The 22,558-nt window shown below is 50.0% G+C and overlaps 1 protein-coding gene across 1 annotated transcript in view; it reads right to left on the bottom strand.

Annotated features, from left to right (window-relative positions):
• RFX2 (regulatory factor X2) overlaps positions 1 to 22,558 on the bottom strand; it is a 582,894-nt gene that overhangs the window by 380,944 nt on the left and 179,392 nt on the right. Inside the window, 1 exon segment of the mRNA XM_030218518.1 lies at positions 17,495 to 17,762. Within this exon segment, the coding sequence (XP_030074378.1) occupies positions 17,495 to 17,762 (268 nt within the window).

Raw genomic sequence — 22,558 nt, 5'->3', positions numbered from 1 at the left:
GCACTTTGATAGGCATCCACAATCTACCTACTTCTTTCCGAGTCTGCAGACGGGACGTTCCAATCCACATCAGACAAGTTGAAGTCTCCCAACAGTAGCACCTACCCTTTCATACCAATATTTGAATATCTTCTATCAGATCCTTGTCTAGTTTCTCCGATGTGCAGGAGGTCTGTAGATAACCCCCGTGTGGATACAGGTTCTGCCTTCTCTTTCCAAGTCGCTCCATAAAGCTTCTTCCTTTCCTCGGATTCCCCGCATTTCAGCAGCTCTGATATTGTCACTCACATACAGCGCCACTCCTCCACCCCTTCGGCCCTCTCTATCCTTCCTAAAAAGATTGTAGCACGGTATAGTCACATCCCATTCATGGGACTCATTGAACCACGTCTCTGTAATAGCAACAATATCCAAGTTTTCTTCAAACATCAGGGCTTGCAAGTCTTGAACCTTTTTACCTAGACTACGGGCATTTGTGCTCATTGCTTTCCATGTGCATTGTGAGTTTAGGTGCTTTTCTGTATTTAGATGACCTTTACCCTCTGCCATCAAGTTTATTCTTAGGGTGACTATCTGAATTCCCTTATTTCCTTTTGTCATCCCCGCCTTCTAGTTTAAATGTCTAGAAACAAACTGTCTGGATTTCTCCCCACGGATCCTTTTTCCCGTCGCAGAAAGATGTAGCCCATCATTACAGTACAACCTGTTATTTTTCCACGTATTACCCCATGCTCCTATGTATCTAAAACCATCTTTTTTACACCAAGACTCAAGCCACTTATTGAAATCCACTGTTTTGCGCACTTTCCTCTCCCTTTCCCCACATGGGAATTACTTCAGAAAAAGCCACAGTCTGAACCAAAGATTTCAGTCCGTCCCCAAGTTTCTGGAATGCTGTCCATGCTGTAAACTTGCTAATGTTGGCCAGGCCATTTGTCCCCAGGTGGTCCCCACGTGAAAGAATTGAAAAATGAACTGGCAGAACTACTATTAATAATATATAATTTATCTTTAAAATAGAGTGTGGTACTGGAAGACTGGAGAGTAGCCTATATAACGCTGATATTTAAAAAAGGTTCCAGAGGGGATGCGGGAAATTAGACTGATGAGCCTGTTGGTGCTGGGCAAAATGGTAGAGACTATTATAAAGATCAAATTACACAGCATATTCAAAAGCATGGATTAATGAGACAAAGCCAACATGGATTTAGTAAAGGGAAATCTTGCCTCATCAATCTATTACATTTCTTTGAAGGGGTGAACAAACATGTGGATAAAGGAAAGCTGGTTGATATTGTGTATCTGGATTTTCAAAAGGTGTTTGACAAAGAACCTCATGAAAGACTCAAGAAGAAATTGGAGAGTCATGGGATAGGAGGTAGTGTTCTATTGTGGATTAAAAACTGGTTAAAGGATAGAAACAGAGTAGGGTTAAATGGCAAGTATTTTTAATGGAGAAGAGTAGATAGCGGGGTTCCCCAGGGTCTGTGCTGGGACCACTGCTTTTTAACATATTTATAAATGATCTAGAGATGGGAGTAACTAGTGTAATTAAATTTGCTGAAAACACAAAGTTGTTCAAAGTTGTTATATCGTGAGAGGATTGTGAAAAGTTACAAGGGGACCTCACAAGACTGGGCGTCTAAATGGCAGATGACGGTTAATATGAGGAAGTGCAGAGTGATGCATGTGGGAAAGAGGAACCTGAACTGTAGCTACGTAAAGCGAAGTTACTTACCTGTAGCAGGTATTCTCCGAGGACAGCAGGCTGATTGTTCTCACATATGGGTGACGTCCACGGCAGCCCCAGGTCCGGAAAATCTTCCTAGGAACAAAGGTTGCTAACGCCTTCGAGTGCGCAGGTGTGCGCACTGTGCATGCGCGGCCATCTTCCCGCCCGTCGCGCAAGAGTCCCGCTTCAGTCAACTTATGAAGCAAAACCAAAGAAAGGAACAACTCCAAAGGGGAGGTGGGCGGGTTGGTGAGAACAATCAGCATGCTGTCCTCGGAGAATACCTGCTACAGGTAAGTAACTTCGCTTTCTCCCAGGACAAGCAGGCTGCTTGTTCTCACATATGGGTAGCCCTAGCCCCCAGGCTCACTCAAAACAACAAACAGGGTAAATTGGGCCTCGCAACGGTGAGGACATAACAAAAATTGGCCTACGAAGAAACACCTGAGAGTGCAGCCTGGAACAGAATAAAAATGGGTCCAGGGTGGTGGAGTTGGATTCTAAACCCAGCCTTGCAAATCTCTTCAACAGTGGCTGACTTCAAGTGGGCCACTGACACTGCCATGGCTCTAACACTATGAGCCGTGACATGACCCTCAAGAGTCAGCCCCGCTTGGGCGTAAGTGAAAGAAATGCAATCTGCTTGCCAATTGGAAATGATGCATTTCCCGACAGCCACTCCCCTTCTGTTGGGGTCGAAAGAAACAAACATTTGAGCGGACTGTCTGAAGGGGCTTGTCTGCTCCACAAAGAAAGCCAATGCTCTCTTGCAGTCCAATGTATGCAACTGACGTTCAGCAGGGTGGGTATGAGGACGAAAAAAAAATGTTGGCAAGAAAATTGACTGGTTCAGATGAAACTCCGACACCACCTTCGGCAAGAACTTAGGGTGAGTGTGGAGGACTAATCTGTTGTGATGAAATTTAGTATAGAGAGCATGGGCTACCAAGGCTTGAAGCTCACTGACTCTACGAGCTGAAGTAACAGCCACCAAGAAAATGACCTTCCAGGTCAAACACTTCAGATGGCAGGAATCAAGTGGCTCAAAAGGAGGTTTCATCAGCTGGGTGAGGACGACATTGAGATCCCATGACACCGTAGGAGGTTTAACAGGGGGCTTTCACAAAAGCAAAACTCTCATGAATCGAACAACTAAAGGCTGTCCAGAGATAGGCTTATCTTCCACACGATAATAAGCACTAATAGCACTAAGGTGAAATGGAGTTGGTCTGAAGACCAGACTCCGACAAGTGCAGAAGGTATTCAAACAGGGTCTGTGTGGGACAAGAGCGAGGATCTAGGGCCTTGCTGTCACACTAGATGGCAAACCTCCTCCATTTGAAAGAGTAACACCTCTTTGTGGTATCTTTCCTGGAAGCAAGCAAGACTTAGGAGACACCCTCAGAAAGACCCAAGGAGGCAAAATCTACGCCCTCAACGTCCAGGCCGTGAGAGCCAGAGACTGGAGTTTGGGATGCAGAAATGCCCCCTCGTTCTGAGTGATGAGGGTTGGAAAACACTCCAATCTCCACGGTTCTTCGGAGGACAACTCCAGAAGAAGAGGGAACCAAATCTGACGCGGCCAAAAGGACGCAATCAGAATCATGGTTCCCCAGTCTTGCTGGAGTTTCAGCAAAGTCTTCCCCACCAGAGGTATGGGAGGATATGCATACAGAAGGCCTGACCCCCCAATGTAGAAGAAAGGCATCTTAAGCTAGCCTGTCGTAGGCCTGAAGTCTGGAACAGAACTGAGAGACCTTGTGATTGATCTGAGTGGCAAAAAGATCCACCAAGGGGGTGCCCCACGGTCCGAAGATCTTGCAGACAACTGTCCTGTTGAGAGACCACTAGTGAGGTTGCATTATCCTGCTCAACCTGTCGGCCAGACTGTTGTTTACGCCTGCCAGATACGTGGCCTGGAGAAACATGCCATGATGGCGGGCCCAAAGCCACATCTGGATGGCTTCCTGACACAGGGGGCGAGATCCGGTGCTCCCCTGCTTGTTGACATAGTACATGGCAACCTGGTTGTCTGTCTGAATTTGGATAATTTGACTGGACAGCCGATCTCTGAAAGCCTTTAGAGCATTCCAGATCACTCGCAACTCCAGGAGTTGATCTGAAGACCTGATTCCTGAAGGGACCAAGCTCCCTGAGTGTGGAGCCCATCTACATGAGCTCCCCACCCTAAGAGAGATGCATCCGTAGTCAGCACTTTTTGAGGCTGAGGAATTTGGAAGGGACGTCCCAAGGTCAAACTGGATCGAATCGTCCACTAGATCAGGGATTTGTGAAAAGCTGTGGACAACAGGATTGCATCTTCTAGATCCCCTGCAGCTTGATACCACTGGGAAGCTAGGGTCCACTGAGCAGATCTCATGTGAAGGCATGCTATGGGAGTCACATGAACTGTGGAGGCCATATGGCCCAGACGTCTCAACATCTGCCGAGCTGTGATCTGCTGAGACGCTCTGGCCAAGGAAACCAGGGACAGAAGGTTGTCCACCCTCACCTCGGGAAGATAGGCTCGAACTATCTGAGACTCCAGCAGAGCTCCTATGAATTCTAGTTGTTGAACTGGAATGAGATGGGACTTTTGGTAATTTATAACAAACCCGAGTGGCTCCAGGAGTTTGAGAATCATCTGCATGGACTGTAGAGCTCCTGCCTGTGAGGTGTTCTTCACCAGACAATTTTTATGGTGGTATATGTCTGTTCATGGCTTCTGAAAGATTTGTTTTCGTGAAGTGCCATCTATCAAATTGCGAGTTCAACAGATAGATACTCAAGTGGAGACTATATGATCATACAGATATTTATTAGCACCTGATGCAGCCCAGTGGGGCGAAACACGGTCTGTGTCAGGCTTGCTTATTTTATTGACTTGTATCCATTAAAGCGAATGCTACATACCTGTAGAAGGTATTCTCCGAGGACAGCAGGCTGATTGTTCTCACTGATGGGTTGACGTCCTCGGCAGCCCCCTCCATCGGAAAGTTTACTAGCAAAGGCCTTTGCTAGTCCTCGCGCGCCCATGCGCACTGCGCATGCGCGGCCGTCTTCCCGCCCGAAACCGGCTCGAGCCGGCCAGTCCAGTATGTAGCAAGACAATACACTTCAAGGGAAGACTCAACTCCAAAGGGGAGGCGGGCGGGTTTGTGAGAACAATCAGCCTACTGTCCTCGGAGAATACCTTCTACAGGTATGTAGCATTCGCTTTCTCCGAGGACAAGCAGGCTGCTTGTTCTCACTGATGGGGTATCCCTAGCCCCCAGGCTCACTCAAAACAAGAACCATGGTCAATTGGGCCTCGCAACGGCGAGGACATAAATGAGATTGACCTAAAAAATTTACCAACTAACTGAGAGTGCAGCCTGGAACAGAACAAACAGGGCCCTCGGGGGGTGGAGTTGGATCCTAAAGCCCAAACAGGTTCTGAAGAACTGACTGCCCGAACCGACTATCGCGTCGGGTGTCCTGCTGCAGGCAGTAATGAGATGTGAATGTGTGGACAGATGACCACGTCGCAGCTTTGCAAATTTCTTCAATGGAGGCTGACTTCAAGTGGGCTACCGACGCAGCCATGGCTCTAACATTATGAGCCGTGACATGACCCTCAAGAGCCAGCCCCGCCTGGGCGTAAGTGAAGGAAATGCAATCTGCTAGCCAATTGGATATGGTGCGTTTCCCCACAGCCACTCCCCTCCTATTGGGATCAAAAGAAACAAACAATTGGGCGGACTGTCTGTGGGGCTGTGTCCGCTCCAGGTAGAAGGCCAATGCTCTCTTGCAGTCCAATGTGTGCAGCTGACGTTCAGCAGGGCAGGAATGAGGACGGGGAAAAAATGTTGGCAAGACAATTGACTGGTTCAGATGGAACTCCGACACGACCTTCGGCAAGAACTTAGGGTGAGTGCGGAGGACTACTCTGTTATGATGAAATTTGGTGTAAGGGGCCTGGGCTACCAGGGCCTGAAGCTCACTGACTCTACGAGCCGAAGTAACTGCCACCAAGAAAATGACCTTCCAGGTCAAGTACTTCAGATGGCAGGAATTCAGTGGCTCAAAAGGAGGTTTCATCAGCTGGGTGAGAACGACATTGAGATCCCATGACACTGTAGGAGGCTTGACAGGGGGCTTTGACAAAAGCAAACCTCTCATGAAGCGAACAACTAAAGGCTGTCCTGAGATCGGCTTACCTTCCACACGGTAATGGTATGCACTGATTGCACTAAGGTGAACCCTTACAGAGTTGGTCTTGAGACCAGACTCAGACAAGTGCAGAAGGTATTCAAGCAGGGTCTGTGTAGGACAAGAGCGAGGATCTAGGGCCTTGCTGTCACACCAGACGGCAAACCTCCTCCAATGGAAGAAGTAACTTCTCTTAGTGGAGTCTTTCCTGGAAGCAAGCAAGATGCGGGAGACACCCTCTGACAGACCCAAAGAGGCAAAGTCTACGCCCTCAACATCCAGGCCGTGAGAGCCAGAGACTGGAGGTTGGGATTAAGAAGCGCCCCCTCGTCCTGTGTGATGAGGGTCGGAAAACACTCCAATCTCCACGGTTATTCGGAGGATAACTCCAGAAGAAGGGGGAACCAGATCTGACGCGGCCAAAAAGGAGCAATCAGAATCATGGTGCCTCGGTCTTGCTTGAGTTTCAACAAAGTCTTCCCCACCAGAGGGATGGGAGGATAAGCATACAGCAGGCCCTCCCCCCAATCCAGGAGGAAGGCATCCGATGCTAGTCTGCCGGGGGCCTGAAGCCTGGAACAGAACTGAGGGACTTTGTGGTTCGCTCGAGATGCGAAGAGATCCACCAAGGGGGTGCCCCACGCTTGGAAGATCTGTCGCACTACCCTGGAACTGAGCGACCACTCGTGAGGTTGCATAATCCTGCTCAACCTGTCGGCCAGACTGTTGTTTACGCCTGCCAGATATGTGGCTTGGAGCACCATGCCGAGACGGCGAGCCCAGAGCCACATGCTGACGGCTTCCTGACACAGGGGGCGAGATCCGGTGCCCCCCTGCTTGTTGACATAGTACATGGCAACCTGGTTGTCTGTCTGAATTTGGACAATTTGGTGGGACAGCCGATCTCTGAAAGCCTTCAGATCGTTCCAGATCGCTCGCAACTCCAGAAGATTGATCTGTAGATCGAGTTCTTGGAGGGACCAACTTCCTTGGGTGTGAAGCCCATCGACATGAGCTACCCATCCCAGGAGAGACGCATCCGTGGTCAGCACTTTTTGTGGCTGAGGAATTTGGAAGGGACGTCCCAGAGTCAAATTGGAGCAAATCGTCCACCAATACAGGGATTCGAGAAAACTCGTGGACAGGTGGATCACGTCCTCTAGTCCCCCAGCGGCCTGATACCACTGGGAGGCTAGGGTCCATTGAGCAGATCGCATGTGAAGGCGGGCCATGGGAGTCACATGAACTGTGGAGGCCATGTGGCCCAGCAATCTCAACATCTGCCGAGCTGTGATCTGCTGGGACGCTCGCACCCGCGAGACGAGGGACAACAAGTTGTTGGCTCTCGCCTCTGGGAGATAGGCGCGAGCCGTCCGAGAATCCAGCAGGGCTCCTATGAATTCGAGTTTCTGCACTGGGGAAAGATGGGACTTTGGGTAATTTATCACAAACCCCAGTAGCTCCAGGAGGCGAATAGTCATCTGCATGGACTGCAGGGCTCCTGCCTCGGATGTGTTCTTCACCAGCCAATCGTCGAGATATGGGAACACGTGCACCCCCAGCCTGCGAAGTGCCGCTGCTACCACAGCTAGGCACTTTGTGAACACCCTGGGCGCAGAGGCGAGCCCAAAGGGTAGCACACAGTACTGGAAGTGGCGTGTGCCCAACTGAAATCGCAGATACTGTCTGTGAGCTGGCAGTATCAGGATGTGTGTGTAGGCATCCTTCAAGTCCAGAGAGCATAGCCAATCGTTTTGCTGAATCATGGGGAGAAGGGTGCCCAGGGAAAGCATCCTGAACTTTTCTTTTACGAGATATTTGTTCAGGGCCCTTAGGTCTAGGATGGGACGCATCCCCCCTGTTTTCTTTTCCACAAGGAAGTACCTGGAATAGAATCCCAGCCCTTCTTGCCCGGATGGCACGGGCTCGACCGCATTGGCGCTGAGAAGGGCGGAGAGTTCCTCTGCAAGTACCTGCTTGTGCTGGAAGCTGTAAGACTGAGCTCCCGGTGGACAATTTGGAGGTTTTGAGGCCAAATTGAGGGTGTATCCTTGCCGGACTATTTGGAGAACCCACCGATCGGAGGTTATGAGAGGCCACCTTTGGTGAAAAGCTTTCAACCTCCCCCCGACTGGCAGGTCGCCCGGCACTGACACTTGGATGTCGGCTATGCTCTGCTGGAGCCAGTCAAAAGCTCGCCCCTTGCTTTTGCTGGGGAGCCGCGGGGCCTTGCTGAGGCGCACGCTGCTGACGAGAGCGAGCGCGCTGGGGCTTAGCCTGGGCCGCAGGCTGTCGAGAAGGAGGATTGTACCTACGCTTACCAGAAGCATAGGGACCAGTCTTCCTTCCCCCGAAAAATCTTCTACCTGTAGAGGTAGAGGCTGAAGGCTGCCGGCGGGAGAACTTGTCGAATGCGGTGTCCCGCTGGTGGAGAGACTCTACCACCTGCTCGACTTTTTCTCCAAAAATGTTGTCCGCACGGCAAGGCGAGTCCGCAATCCGCTGCTGGAGTCTATTCTCCAGGTCGGCGGCACGCAGCCATGAGAGCCTGCGCATCACCACACCTTGAGCAGCGGCCCTGGACGCAACATCAAAAGTGTCATAAACTCCTCTGGCCAGGAATTTTCTGCACGCCTTCAGCTGCCTGACCACCTCCTGAAAAGGCTTGGCTTGCTCAGGGGGAAGAGCATCAACCAAGCCCGCCAACTGCCGCACATTGTTCCGCATGTGTATGCTCGTGTAGAGCTGGTAAGACTGGATCTTGGCCACGAGCATAGAAGAATGGTAGGCCTTCCTCCCAAAGGAGTCTAAGGTTCTAGGGTCTTTGCCCGGGGGCGCTGAAGCATGCTCCCTAGAACTCTTAGCCTTCTTTAGGGCCAAATCCACAACTCCAGAGTCATGAGGCAACTGAGTGCGCATCAGCTCTGGGTCCCCATGGATCCGGTACTGGGACTCGATCTTCTTGGGAATGTGGGGATTACTTAGTGGCTTGGTCCAGTTCGCAAGCAATGTCTTTTTCAGGACATGGTGCAAGGGAACAGTGGACGCTTCCTTAGGTGGAGAAGGATAGTCCAGGAGCTCAAACATTTCAGCCCTGGGCTCGTCCTCCACAACCACCGGGAAGGGGATGGCCGTAGACATCTCCCGGACAAAGGAAGCAAAAGACAGACTCTCGGGAGGAGAAAGCTGTCTTTCAGGAGAGGGAGTGGGATCAGAAGGAAGACCCTCAGACTCCTCGTCAGAGAAATATCTGGGGTCCTCCTCTTCCTCCCACGAGGCCTCACCCTCGGTGTCAGACACAAGTTCACGGACCTGTGTCTGCAACCTCGCCCTGCTCGACTCAGTGGAACCCCGTCCACGGTGGGGGTGTCGAGAGGTAGACTCCCTCGCCCGCATCGGCGAAGCTCCCTCCGCCGACGTAGTCGGGGAGCCTTCCTGGGAGGTGGCCGCGGTCGGCACCGCACGCGGTACCGACGTCGGGGACCTCAACCTGGGCGATGGGCCAGCCGGCGCCACGCTCGACGGTACCGGAGGCGCAAGCACCGCCGGTACCGGAGGGGTAGGGCGCAACAGCTCTCCCAGAATCTCTGGGAGAACGGCCCGGAGGCTCTCGTTTAGAGCGGCTGCAGAGAAAGGCTGAGGGGTCGATGCAGGCGTCGACGCCAGAACCTGTTCCGGGCGAGGAGGCTGTTCCGGGCTGTCCAGAGTGGAGCGCATCGACACCTCCTGAACAGAGGGTGAGCGGTCCTCTCGGTGCCGATGCCTGCTGGGTGCCGAATCCCTCGGCGACCCAGAGCTCTCGGTGCCGACACGGGGAGGAGACCGGTGTCGATGCTTCTTCGACTTCTTCCGAAGCATGTCACCGGAGCTCCCCGGCACCGACGAGGAGGACGTAGAATCCATCCGTCGCTTCCTCGGGGCCGAGACCGAAGAGGGTCGATCCCGGGGGGGCTGTACCGCAGGAGCCCTCAGGGTAGGAGGAGACCCACCCGAAGGCTCACCGCCACCAGCAGGGGAATGGACAGCCCTCACCTGCACTCCTGACGATGCACCTCCGTCCGACGACATCAGCAGACGAAGTCTCGGTACCACCGACGTCGATACAGTCGCCCGATGCCTCGGCGCCGATGCAGAGGTCCGATGCCTCGATGCAGTCGATGGAACGGCAGCCAAGGAAGATGGTCCGGACGCTGACGACGTCGATGCACTCGATGCCTCCCGGTGCCGATGCCGACGAAGAGCCCGAGAACAAAACGTTCCACTGGGCTAATCTCGCTACCTGAGTCCGCCTTTGTAACAGGGAACACAGACTGCAGTTCTGAGGGCGGTGCTGGGCCCCTAGACACTGAAGACACGCAGAGTGCCTATCAGTGAGCGAGATTACCCGGGCGCACTGGGTGCACTTCTTGAAGCCGCTGGAAGGCTTCGATGTCATGGGCGGAAAAATCACGCCGGCGAAATCAAAAGCCGAAATGGCGAAAATTGAAGCACCAAAATTTAGAGGGAGAAAAATCTCGACCGAGGCCAAAAGAGGCTTACCCCGACAACGAAAGAAAACTTACGGGGCAAAAACTGGAAATACGGGAAGGGCAGGAAACCCGAAAGGGTCTTCCGGAATACTACCGGAGCGCTTCCCGAACTTTTGCAAGGTAAAAAAAGGACAAAAACACGTCGAAAAGGACGCGCGAGGTCGACTCTCTGGGGCACGAACGGCGTAACACGACCGTACCGAGTGCGGACGAAAGAAGACTGGCCAGCTCGAGCCGGTTTCGGGCGGGAAGACGGCCGCGCATGCGCGGTGCGCATGGGCGCGCGAGGACTAGTAAAGGCCTTTGCTAGTAAACTTTCCGATGGAGGGGGCTGCCGAGGACGTCAACCCATCAGTGAGAACAAGCAGCCTGCTTGTCCTCGGAGAAATATTGTTTTCCACATGCATATCTGCTTCGTTTCGTTTCCATCTTGGAGTTTGCAGATTGATAACCCTGCTGTTTTCTTGTGTGTATAAGCATCCTTCAAGTCCTTCAAGAGAGCATAGCCAGTCATTTTTCTGAATCAGGGAAGAAGGGTGCCCAGGGAAAGCATCCTGAACTTTTCTCTAATCAGATATTTGTTCAGGGCCCTTAGGTCTAGGATAGGACGCATCCCCCCGTTTTATTTTGCACAAGGAAGTACCTGGAATAGAATCCCAGCCCTTCTTGCCCCGGTGGCACGGGCTCGACTGCATTGGCGCTGAGAAGGGCGGAGAGTTCCTCTGCAAGTACCTGCCTGTGCTGGAAGCTGAAGAACTGAGCTCCCGGTGGGCAATTTGGAGGTTTGGAGATCAAATTGAGGGAGTATCCCCGCCGGACTATTTGAAGAACCCACCGATCGGAGATCACAATAGGCCACCTTTAGTGAAAAAATTTTAACCTCCCCCCAACCGGTAGATCGTCTGGCACGGACACTGTTATTGTGGCTTTGCTCGCCTGGAGCCAGTCAAAAGCCCGTCCCTTGCTTTTGCTGGGAAGCTGCAGGGGCCTGTCGAGGCGCACGCTGTTGACTTGAACGAGCGCGCTGGGGTTGAGCCTGAACAGGCTGGCGGGAAGGTGGGTTGTACCTACGCTTATTGGAAGCATAGGGAGCATTCCTCCTTCCCCCGTAAAAACGTCTACCTGATTAGGTAGATGCTGAAGGCGCCCGGTGGGAGAGTTTGTCGAAAGCGCTTTCCCGCTGTTGGAGCTACTCTACCACCTGTTCAACTTTCTCATCGAAAATTTATCCCCCTGGCAAGGAACATCCGCAAGCCACTGCTGGACTCGATTGTCGAGGTCAGATGCACACAGCCATGAGAGTCTGCGCATCACTATACCCTGAGCAGCGGCTCTGGACGCCACATCAAAAGAATCATAAGTACCCTTGGACAGGAATTTACGACATGCCTTCAGCTGCCTGACCACCTCCTGAAAGGCCTGGCCTGCTCCGAAGGGAGCTGATCAACCAGGTCTGCCAGTTGCTTCACATTATTCCACAAGTAAATGCTCATGTAGAGCTGGTAGGACTGGATTTTGGAGATGTGCATAGCTGACTGGTAGGCCTTCCTCCCAAAAGAGTCCAAAGTCCGAGCCTCCTGGCTCGGGGGTGCCGAGGCGAAATCTCTCGTACTTTTGGCTCTCTTGAGAGCAGAATCCACAACCCCCGAGTCATGAGGCAACTGGCCTTCATCAACTCTGGGTCTCTGGGAATCCTATACTGGGACTCAACCTTCTTAGGAATGGTGGAGTTAGATAGTGGTTTCATCCAGTTCCTCAACAGTGTCTGCTTAAGGACATTATGTAGAGGAACAGTAGATGACTTCATAGGTGGCGAAGGATAGTCCAGGACCTCGAACATCTCAGCCCTGGGCTCATCCTCAGTTACCACCAGGAAGGGAATGGTCAGACATTTCCCGGACAAAGGACGAGAAAGACAATCTCTCCGGGGGAGAAAGCTTTCTCTCTGGCGAAGGAGTCCGATCAGAGGGAAGGCCACAAGACTACTCAGAAGAGAAATATCTTGGGTCTTCCTCTGCTTCCCACGAGGCCTCTCCTTCGGTATCGGACAGGAGTTCTCTGACTGCAGTCTGAAGCCGAGCCCGTCTCGACGCCGAGGAGCTCTCTCCTCGATGGCGATGCCGAGAAGTTGACTCCCGTGCCAGCGGCAATGAAGTTCCCCCCATCGACGGAGAGTCAACCCGGGGTGGGGGGGCAGCCGAGGCCGATGCTGCAGGCGGCACCAACGTCGAGGGCCTCACCACAGGCGCGGGGAGCCAGCCGCATCTATCGATGGTACCGTCGGCGCAAGCACCTCCGGTACCAGAACAGACGGTCGCAGCTGCCTTTCCAGGATCCCTGGAAGAATGGCATGGAGGTGCTCTTCAAGAGTGTCTGTCGAGAAAAGCTGTGGCATCGGTACAGGAGTCGAGGCCAGAATCTGCTGAGGAGACGGTACCGGCGCATCGACACCTCTTGTACGGAGGGTGAGCGGTCCTCCCGGCGTCGATGCTTCACGGGTGCCGATTCCCTCGACACCCCGGAGCTCTCGGTACCGTGACAAGAAGGGGACCGATGACGGTGATTCTATGCCTCCGCTCGAGGCATGTCACCGGTACCCCTCGGTACCGACGAGGACGTGGAATCCACATGCCTCCTCGGGGTCGGGTCTGAAAGGGGTCGTCCCGATGGGCCTGTACCGCAGGAGCCCTCGAGGCAGGTGGAGACCCACTCGATGGTTCACTGCTGCCAGCATGTGATGGTCTCTGAACAGCTATTACCTGCGCTCCCGAGGTCGATGCGCTCTCCGGTGCCGACATCGACACCATCGCCGACTACCTCGGCACCGCTGTCGACGTCGACGCCAAAGTACCAGGCAAAGCTCCAAACAGGCGTTCCCGTTGAGCTTGTCTCGACGCTTGTGTCCGTTTTTTAAGGCTAAGACACAACTTACTTGCGTCTGGGCGATGGTCGGGCCCAAGGCACTGGATACACCACGCGTGAGGGTCAGTGACTGAGATTGCCCGTTGCACTTCTTGAAGCTGCTGGCAAGCCTCGATATCATTGACTGAAAAATAGCGGCGGCGAAATGAAAATTCGAGATGCCCAAAGGAAGGGCACAAAAAAGGGAGAAAACCCCTAGGGGTGGCCTAAATGGCCGCACACGACGACGAAAGGAAGCTTGAGGGCAAAAAATAACGAAACTAAGGGAAAAAAACTTTTTTTTTTTAAGAAAACGAAACAGCTTATGAAAAAACCAGCGAAAAGCCGACTAAAACGAAGGCTCTTCTTTTCTGGGGCACAGAACCGCCGTAAACAGCTGCTCTTATCCGTGGAAAAAAGAAGACTGAAGCGGGACTCTCACGCGACAGGCAAGAAGATGGCAGCGCACGCGTGGAGCGCGCACCCGCAAGTTCGAAGGCTTTACCAACCTTTGTTGCTAGGAAGATTTTCCGGACCTGGGGCTGCATGGACGTCACCCATATGTGAGAACAAGTAGCCTGCTTGTCCTCGGAGAATGCAAGGTTCCACGTTAGGAGTCACCGACCAAGAAAGGGATCTCAGCGTCGTTGCTGATGATACAGTGAAATCCTCAGCTCAGTGTGCTGCGGCGGCTAAGAAAGCAAATAGAATGTTAGGTATTATTAGGAAAGGAATGGAAAACAAAAGAGAGGGCGTTATAATGCCTTTGTATCAGTCCATGGTGCAACCGCACCTCAAATATTGTGCTCAATTCTGGTCGCCGCATCTCAAAAGATATAGTGGAATTAGAAAAGGTACAGAGTAGGTTGATGAAAATGATAAAGGGGATGGGACGACTTCCCTATGAGGAAAGGCTGAAGCGTCTAGGGCTCTTCAGCTTGGAGAAAAGACAGCTGAGGGGAGATATGACAGAAGTCTATAAAATAAGTGGAGTGGAATGGGTAGATGTGAATTATTTGTTTACTCTTTCCAAAAATACTAGGACTAAGGGGCATGCGATGAAATCTACAAAGTGGTACATTTAATACGAATTGAAAAGTTTTCTTCACTCAACGTGTAATTAAACTCGAATTCGTTGCCAAAGAATGTGGTAAAGGCGGTTAGCTTAGTGGGGTTGGTTTTAAAAAGGTCTGGACGACTTCCTAAAGAAAAAGTCCATACCATTATTAAATTGACTTGGGGAAAATCCACTGCTTATTTCTGGGATAAGCAGCATAAAATGTATTGAACTTTTTCGGGATCTTGCCAGGTATTTGTGACCTGGATTGGCCACTGTGGGAAACACGCAGTGGTGTGCTGGAGCCGGCTCACACCGGCTCTGCAGAGCCGGTTGTTAATTTTTGAACAATTTTGCGAGCCAGTTGTTGTGCTGTCAGCCGGGACTTGACGGGGGTTTTTTTTCCCACTATTTGCAGCGGGAGGCTGGAGGCACGCATGCCCAAACACACCAGTTGTCACCTGATATTGGTGCATGTGTGGTGTGTGGCAACCCTGCCTCCTCGTGTCTCTCTCCCCTGCTGCTGCCCTTCCCACTGCCCCATGCATTGAACTTTTTAACCTTTTAGTTTCTTCCCTCCCGTATCCGCTCCCTCTCCCTACCTCCCTCCCTCCCTCAACCTGAATTGATATCACTTACTTCCGGGTTCGTCACAAGCAGAAGCGACCAACCACACGAGGTTTCTCGGCTTCAGAATATTGGAGGTGCATTCTATTAAATAGGTCAGTTCCTTGAAGCACAGTCAGAGCTCAGCGTCCTGCACAGTAACACTCAGACACCAGAGAGAGAGGGGGGGAGGTATCTCCGTCACACACACACTCTCTCTCTCACACACTCTCTCTCTCACAGTCAATGTCTTTCTCTCTCTCACTCTCACACACTCTGAGGCATATTTTCAAAGCACTTAGCCTTCCAAAGTTCCAAAGAAACCTATGGAACTTTGGAAGGCTAAGTGCTTTGAAAATATGCCTCATCTATGTCTCACACTGTATCACATTCACTCTCTATGTATCACACAGTCACTCATACACTCTCTTGGTCTCATGCACTCAGTCTCACAGAGAGTCTGTGTCTCACACACACACTGTATCTGTGTGAAACACACACTCTCTCACATACGCACTTGCACACACTCTCATTCTCACATACACACTCGCACCCAGACTCACTCTCTCACACACACACACAGACACTCACACATTCACTCTCTCTCTCTCTCACACAGTCACTCTCACATACACTCTCTCAAACATACACACTCCGAGGAAAAACTTGCTAGCGCCTGTTTCATTTGTGTCAGAAATGGGCCTTTTTTACTAGTATAATATAAATATCATGAAACAACAATTGAATATCACTAAAACATCTTTAAAAATTATTATAGCTGGTAGAAACAGCAATCAAACTCTGTTATTTTGTGCTCATTTTCTATACTAAAAAAAATAATAATAAATAAATACACTGTCGGTATACAATACAGATGGCCAAATTTTAGTGAGGATATCCTGTTTCCTGATGGGTTCAACTTAACTGTTGTTGAAATCTACCTTGGGAAGCCTGGTGTTATAAAGATGATGGAATATATTGAAATTAAATAGAAGTAGAATTAAACTCTCCTTTCATTGAGGCACATGGAATCAGATCTTAATCTGTTTTGTAGAAGTTTACCTTTTAGATACACAAATGGATTATTCTGTTTTGAACATGTTTCAGGGGCAAGTGGTTTTATTAGTCAAAATAAAAATATTTTGTTTCATGCAGATTTCTTTTGTTTAAACATAAATGGGCCGTAAACCCCTAATGCAGCCCATTGGTTTTCTTATATTTTGTTCTTGTGATAAATTATACTGTGCCAAAACTGAAAACTCTTGTCTCTATCTGGTCGATAATAAAAGGAGCTCATTGTGAACATTATCCACCCTAAAAGGTTGTTTTGTGGCTGTACATAAAGAATTATGATATTGACTAAATACGTGTATATGTGTGTCCCTAGTCCTGCATCCTAAGTTTATATAATCCTTTCAAGAAATCCAGTTAATCTTTTAACTTATTAGTGGAGCATAACCGAAGAGTCATCGTATGGTCGCATCTTCAATATCGTAATACTAGTGCCCATCTAAGGAACAGCCAGGTTATTTTGAGTTAGTCTTCACTTCTTTCCTTGTGCCATCACTATCCAGCAGGTAGACAGTGTCTTAAAAGATGGAGGATAAAGGATTTTTTTTTTTTTTTTTTTACATTAAAAGAAAGTAAATTTGGATGTAAGGATTCTTTGAAAGCACGCTCTCTCCCCGGGTATAGCCAGCTCTGCAAATGTTTTCTTTGGGAGGGGGCACAGAGGTGGGGGGGGGGGGGGGGCGAAGATGGACCAGGGAGAGAGCCTGTTGTTTAAAATTTACCAACACACCACTGGAAACAGGATGCTGGGGATGGACCTTTGGTCTGTCCCAGTCTGGCAATACTTGTGTACTTATGACCAGCTTAGTAGGAACATTAGCTGTAACAACTCTGAGTTGCTGAACTCCTGCCAGACATTTTGTTAACATAATATATATTTATCCATACACAATTCCTCCTCCTCCATTGTCTTACACTATTTTGACATAACAACCAGTGTGATCCTTTCTTACCCGGTTTCCCTATCATATCCCCACCCTCTCCTTCAGAATGATGAGGACTATTCTGTCAATTGCCGCTCTCATTTCATACTTCCCCCCTCCTTTTAAATCAGTCTTTACCAGTTCAACATACTAGTCACAAGCAATTATAGAAACGAACCCTGACATTCTTTGCACCTAATAACTGGCCCTCATCATACCTCCCATCCCCCTCAACCTTTACTGCACCTACTATTCTGTTAAGCCAGTTTCTCAGACTGGTTCCTTTGCAACTCAATCCATTTCCATTCCCTTTTCCACTTCACAGTTCACTGTTGCGCAATCTATTCTCACTTCATATTATTTTCCATTTTCATCCTTAAAATTACCAATTTATTTTTTGACTGATGCACTTTTGTACTCATTTGATGTTTCTAATTTTTCAACCATTTGATTCAAAATATTGAATGACTTAAGAACTACCTACTGTTGCTGGAGATGAACCAGATGTATGTGAGAGTGTAAGCCGGGAAGAGTTATCCATTCCTCTATGGATAAGATATGCTCCAGAGCTGGAAATTATCTGACTGCTTCCTACATCCACAGCAATGCCTACCATACCATGAGAAGGAATGGCTGTAGGAGTAGATACCACGGTGGTCACCTGAGGTCCACTGCCTTGGGAATCAAAATAGGAAGCTCCACTGCTTGGGGCATATATTTGAGCTTCTGTGTTATAGGAGTAGGCTGCTCGTCTATGAAAAGAAAACAGAAATGTAGTATCATATACAACCTATACTGATCATAATTTAGTCATAGAAATCTGCAAAACAGAGTAATTACATATTTGTCTCAACAGTTCATACAATATTTCAGAGAACTATCATGCAACTTCTGATGTACTGGGACCAATGTAGTAAGCTGCGCTATCTTAGAACTTTAACGAAAATAATTTCCCTGCACCTTTTCTGACTTCATATTCAATTTTTCCTTAAATTGGTCACCCTAATTTCTGTTTTACTCCTGTTACTATCAAACTCTGCTTCCACCTTACGCTGCCAACCAGGAAGTTTTAAGGTGAAATTTAGTCATACCTGCTTATTCCCTTTACTTTAGTGCAGCCACACCAGACTGGACAAGGATTGTGTTCCCTTTCCTACCAGCAGATAGAGAGCTGAAACCCACCAATAATCACCAGGATATAGGCTGGTACTCTGCTGGAAGTTTTCAGTATGCCACTGCCAAAGCAGCATAAGGTCCTGTGAGCCACCCCAAAGCCTCATCTGCCACTGCAGCATAATTAAATTCCAAAAGTTAAACTCTAACCTGAATTTATATACACAGTGAAATAAAAAAGCAGACAGCCCAGGGAGTCCCTAGGCCACAGACACTTAGGACAGGTTCCAGACTGGTGTGATAGACTGAAGAAAAGAAATTAACAGGTATGTCTAAATTTCACCTTAGTGTCACAGCCACATTAGTCTGGACAAGTGAATACATCTAAGCAGAATCTCAAAGGGAGGGCGAAGTCAAGGACCTCTGGACCACTGCCCTGCCAAAGGCCAAGCAATCTTAGGATAGAACATCAAATCTGTACAGCAGGGAGTCTCAAACCTACCCTGAGGGAAGCCCAGTCAGGTTTTTAAGATATCCACAATGTCTATACATGAGAGAGATTTTCATAACAAGGAGGTAGTGTATTCCAGGGGCGTAGAAAGATGGCTAATTTTGGGTGGGCCTGAGCCCAAGGTGGGTGGGCATGGAATTTGCCCCCCCCCCCTCCGGTTTGCTCTTGCTCCTCTCTCCACCTCTCCCTGCCCACAAACCCCAAATATTAAATATTTGAGCTGGCGGGGATCCCAAAACCCTGCCAGCTGAAGATTTCCTCCTCCTCAAGCAGCCAGCACACTTCCAAACGGCAGCCAGCAGCACGTGCCTCACACTGATGCTGCTGTCCAGGCTGTGCATGCTCAGTGCTTTTGCATGTGTGAAAACTGAGCATGTGCAAAAGGGCCGGTCTCAGTGCCAGCTCAATGCAAGTGCTGCTGGCTGACATTTGGAAGAGCGCTGGCTGCCCAAGGAAGGAAAATTTTCAGCTGGTAAGGTTTAAGGATCCCCACCAGCCACAGCAAGAGTGTCACAATTTTGGGTGGGCCTGAGTCCAAAGTGGGTGGGCCCTGACCCACCTGTGGCTACGCCACTGGTGTATTCAATCTCATGAATATTCATTGTGGATAAACTGAAAGCTTGACTGGCTGGGGTTCCCTCAGGACATGTTTGAGAATCACTACTATAGGCTTCACAAAGGAGCAAAAAAACGCAGACAGACAAATAGTGTTAAAAAGAAAAGGGGGGTGGGGGAAACAATAGTCAGTCAGAAAGGCGACAATACAGGGAACTGGGTTTCCTGCTGCAGAGCCTAGTGCGCCGTTTTTGCCCACATGCTCCGACCTGGGAGCACCACTGCTTGTCAAAGACCCGCATCTGACTTCCCTGTGGTCAATGGTGGTGGTGGTGCAGTTGGCTGAGTTTGTTATGACTTTGGATCTCAAGGAGGCTTACTTGCACATTTCCATTTGGCCTCTGCATCAGTGGTATATTCGCTTTACAGTTCTTGGGCGACACTTTCAGTTCTAAGCCCTGTCCTTTGGCCTAGTGACTGCTTCCCTGCACCTTCTCCAAATGCATGGTAGTGGTGGTGGTGGCGGCATTCCTGAGGAAGGAAGGTATCCAGGCGCATTCCTATCTCGAGGACCAGTTGATTCGTGCAGCATCGGAGCAGAAGAGTCATCTTTCTTTTTAACAGTAGTTGTCTGGCTGCTTTTTTTTTTTTTTGTGAGGAAGGCTGCAGCCAATGGAAGAAAATCAGTCAGAGAAAATAGGGGTGGGGGGGGGGGGGGAAGAGCATGGGCGTAGACTGGGGGGGGCGAGGGGGGGCATTGCCCCCCCTAACGACGACAATCTGCAGCGGCGAACTGGCGGGCGGGGCACCACTCCAATAGTAAAAGCAGCAAGCACTAAGCAGGTCCGACGACAAGCCCAGCATTCCCCTCCCCAGCCTGCAGCCCGCCTCCGCGGGGCTTCTATTGGTCCAATTTGCTGGCAATTTGGACCAATAGAAGCCCCGTAGAGGCGGGCTGCAGGCTTCACTTAAATGCCTGCAGCAGCTGCGCCCCGCCCGAGACTGGGAGAGAGAAGACGTTTGACGACGTAAGTGACGTCACAAGCAGCCTGCTGCCTGATCTTGTGCAGCTTCTGGGAGAGCGGCGCCGGGTTCCCGGAGGCGCCACTACCGCCAACAACATTGCCCTCACTGCTTGCACTGGTAGAGGCCCCTGGTAGAAGCGAAGGACCCTCAGCCACCAGCAAACTCTCAGACATAGCGCGAAATCCCCTGCGTTCTCTAGGAAAGTTGCACTGCAGTTCACCTGGCCACGTGTCACCACCTGAATACAAACAAGGCAGGCAGAAAAGTCGCAGGGTGTTCGGCTGTTGTGCAGGAAGGAGGCTGAGCCTGGATAGAATGGAGCCGGTCGGAGTGAGCAAATCCCAAGAGTCACTGCTGTGGATGTGGATTAGCTGGTAGGAGGGAAGAAGGGAGACTGGACTTGGGGAAAGGAGGAGAGACACTGGGCCGTGAATGGATGGTAAGAGGAAGGGAAGAGAAAAGAGTGTCAGGGAGACAGAGAAGCAAGATTCTGGTCAGCGAGGGAGCATAGAGACAGGGACACAAAGGGACATTGCTGGACAGAGAGGGGATAAGGACACATAGGGACAATGCTGGAAGGAAAAAGGGATATTGGAAGATGCTGGACATAGGGTGAGTAAGAAGACAGGGGAGATGCTGGAAATGGGTGAAGAAGACAGGAAGGGAGAGAAAAAATAGGAGATGGACTGGAGATCTTGTAAAAAAAAGTTAACGAAGCAGAAACAGGATGGGCAGGGGAGAGAGGAGAATTGCTGGACAACAGGGATTGATGGAGGGGACAGGGGAGAGAGGAAATTTGCTGGAGATGGATGGAGGAGAAGGCAGGGGAGAATGGAGAGTTGCTGGACATGGATGGATGGATGAAGAGGAGGGCAGGGGAGAGAATAGAAATCGCTGGACATGGAGCGGAGGGCAGGGGAAGGAGGAATTGCTGGGCATGGATGGATGGAGGGGAAGGGGAGAGAGGAAATTTGCTGGATATGGATGGATGGAGGAGAGGGAAGGGGAGAATGGAGAGTTGCTGGACGGATGGATGGAGGGAGGGGATAGAAGTCAGGAAGGAGATGCACATGGATGGAGGGAAGAGAGGAGAAATGTTGGACAAGGATGGAGGGAAGGAAAGACAAAGGAAGGAGATGCACATGGATGAAGGGGAAGGGAGAGAGGAGAAATGTGGGACATGGATGGAGGGGAGGGAAGACAGAGAAAGTAGATGCACATGGATGGAGAGAGGAGAAATGCGGGACATGGATGGAGGGGAGGGAAGACAAAGGAAGTAGATGCACATGGATGGAGGGGAGTGAGGAGAAATGCTGGATATGGATGGAGGGAAACTGCTGAGTTTAAGGGTTGGTTTGGAACACATTGAGGACAGATACTGAAACTCGACGAAGGATAGGGACAGGGCTATAGATGGTAGACAGGATGCATAAGGACACAGGAGGATGGTGGACATGGTGAGAGAAAAAATGTCAAATAGAAAGAAGACACTGCATAAAACAGAAGACACTGGGACCAAAGCGAATAGAAAAACTAAATGATCAGACAACAAAGGTAGAAAAAAGTATTTTATTCAGAATTTATTAATTGGAATATGTCAGCTTTTGGAAATGTGCATCTGTGATATTTTGCATGTAAGTTTCAATTTTTCTGGTATTGCTGCATGCTGAGTCTGACTTCTTGAGTTAACTTTCCAGTTCAGTATTTTGCCTTCATATTTTTTGATTTCTAGTTCTTTGTGTCATGTCTGTTGTGTCATGTGTTTTTCATGTGTGATCAAGATGCAGTATTCTGCAAGCGTGTAGTATTTGCAGCCCTTTTTGTTTTGCTTTTTTTTCACGAAGTAGTGTATTGGTGTTTTAGAGCCTGGTGTAATTACAGTTCTGCCTTTTCACGCATAAGGTTGTAGCTCGTCCTGTCCTTGGAATTAGTGCTGTTATGGTTTAGTAAGGATATGAGTGTGTTTTTGCACAAGTTTGTGTATAGCGTTTTGCAGTGGAGAGATTGTGTGTTGGCCTTACTGAGGTGGCACCAAAACATCAGAAAGGGTGTAGAGCCTAAATCATGACACACTACCTCTTGAAGGATCTACATATAGAGCCTATGCATTTCTAAAGCGAATGCTACATACCTGTAGAAGGTATTCTCCGAGGACAGCAGGCTGATTGTTCTCACTGATGGGTTGACGTCCACGGCAGCCCCTCCAATCGGAAACTTCTCTAGCAAAGTCCTTTGCTAGTCCTCGCACGCCCGCGCGCACCGCGCATGCGCGGCCGTCTTCCCGCCCGAAACCGGCTCGAGCCGGCCAGTCCAGTATGTAGCAAGACAATACACTTCAAGGGA

The sequence above is a fragment of the Microcaecilia unicolor genome, chromosome 11, assembly GCF_901765095.1.
Source record: "Microcaecilia unicolor chromosome 11, aMicUni1.1, whole genome shotgun sequence".
Lineage (NCBI taxonomy): Eukaryota > Metazoa > Chordata > Amphibia > Gymnophiona > Siphonopidae > Microcaecilia > Microcaecilia unicolor.
This window is presented reverse-complemented; position numbering and strand designations above follow the sequence as displayed.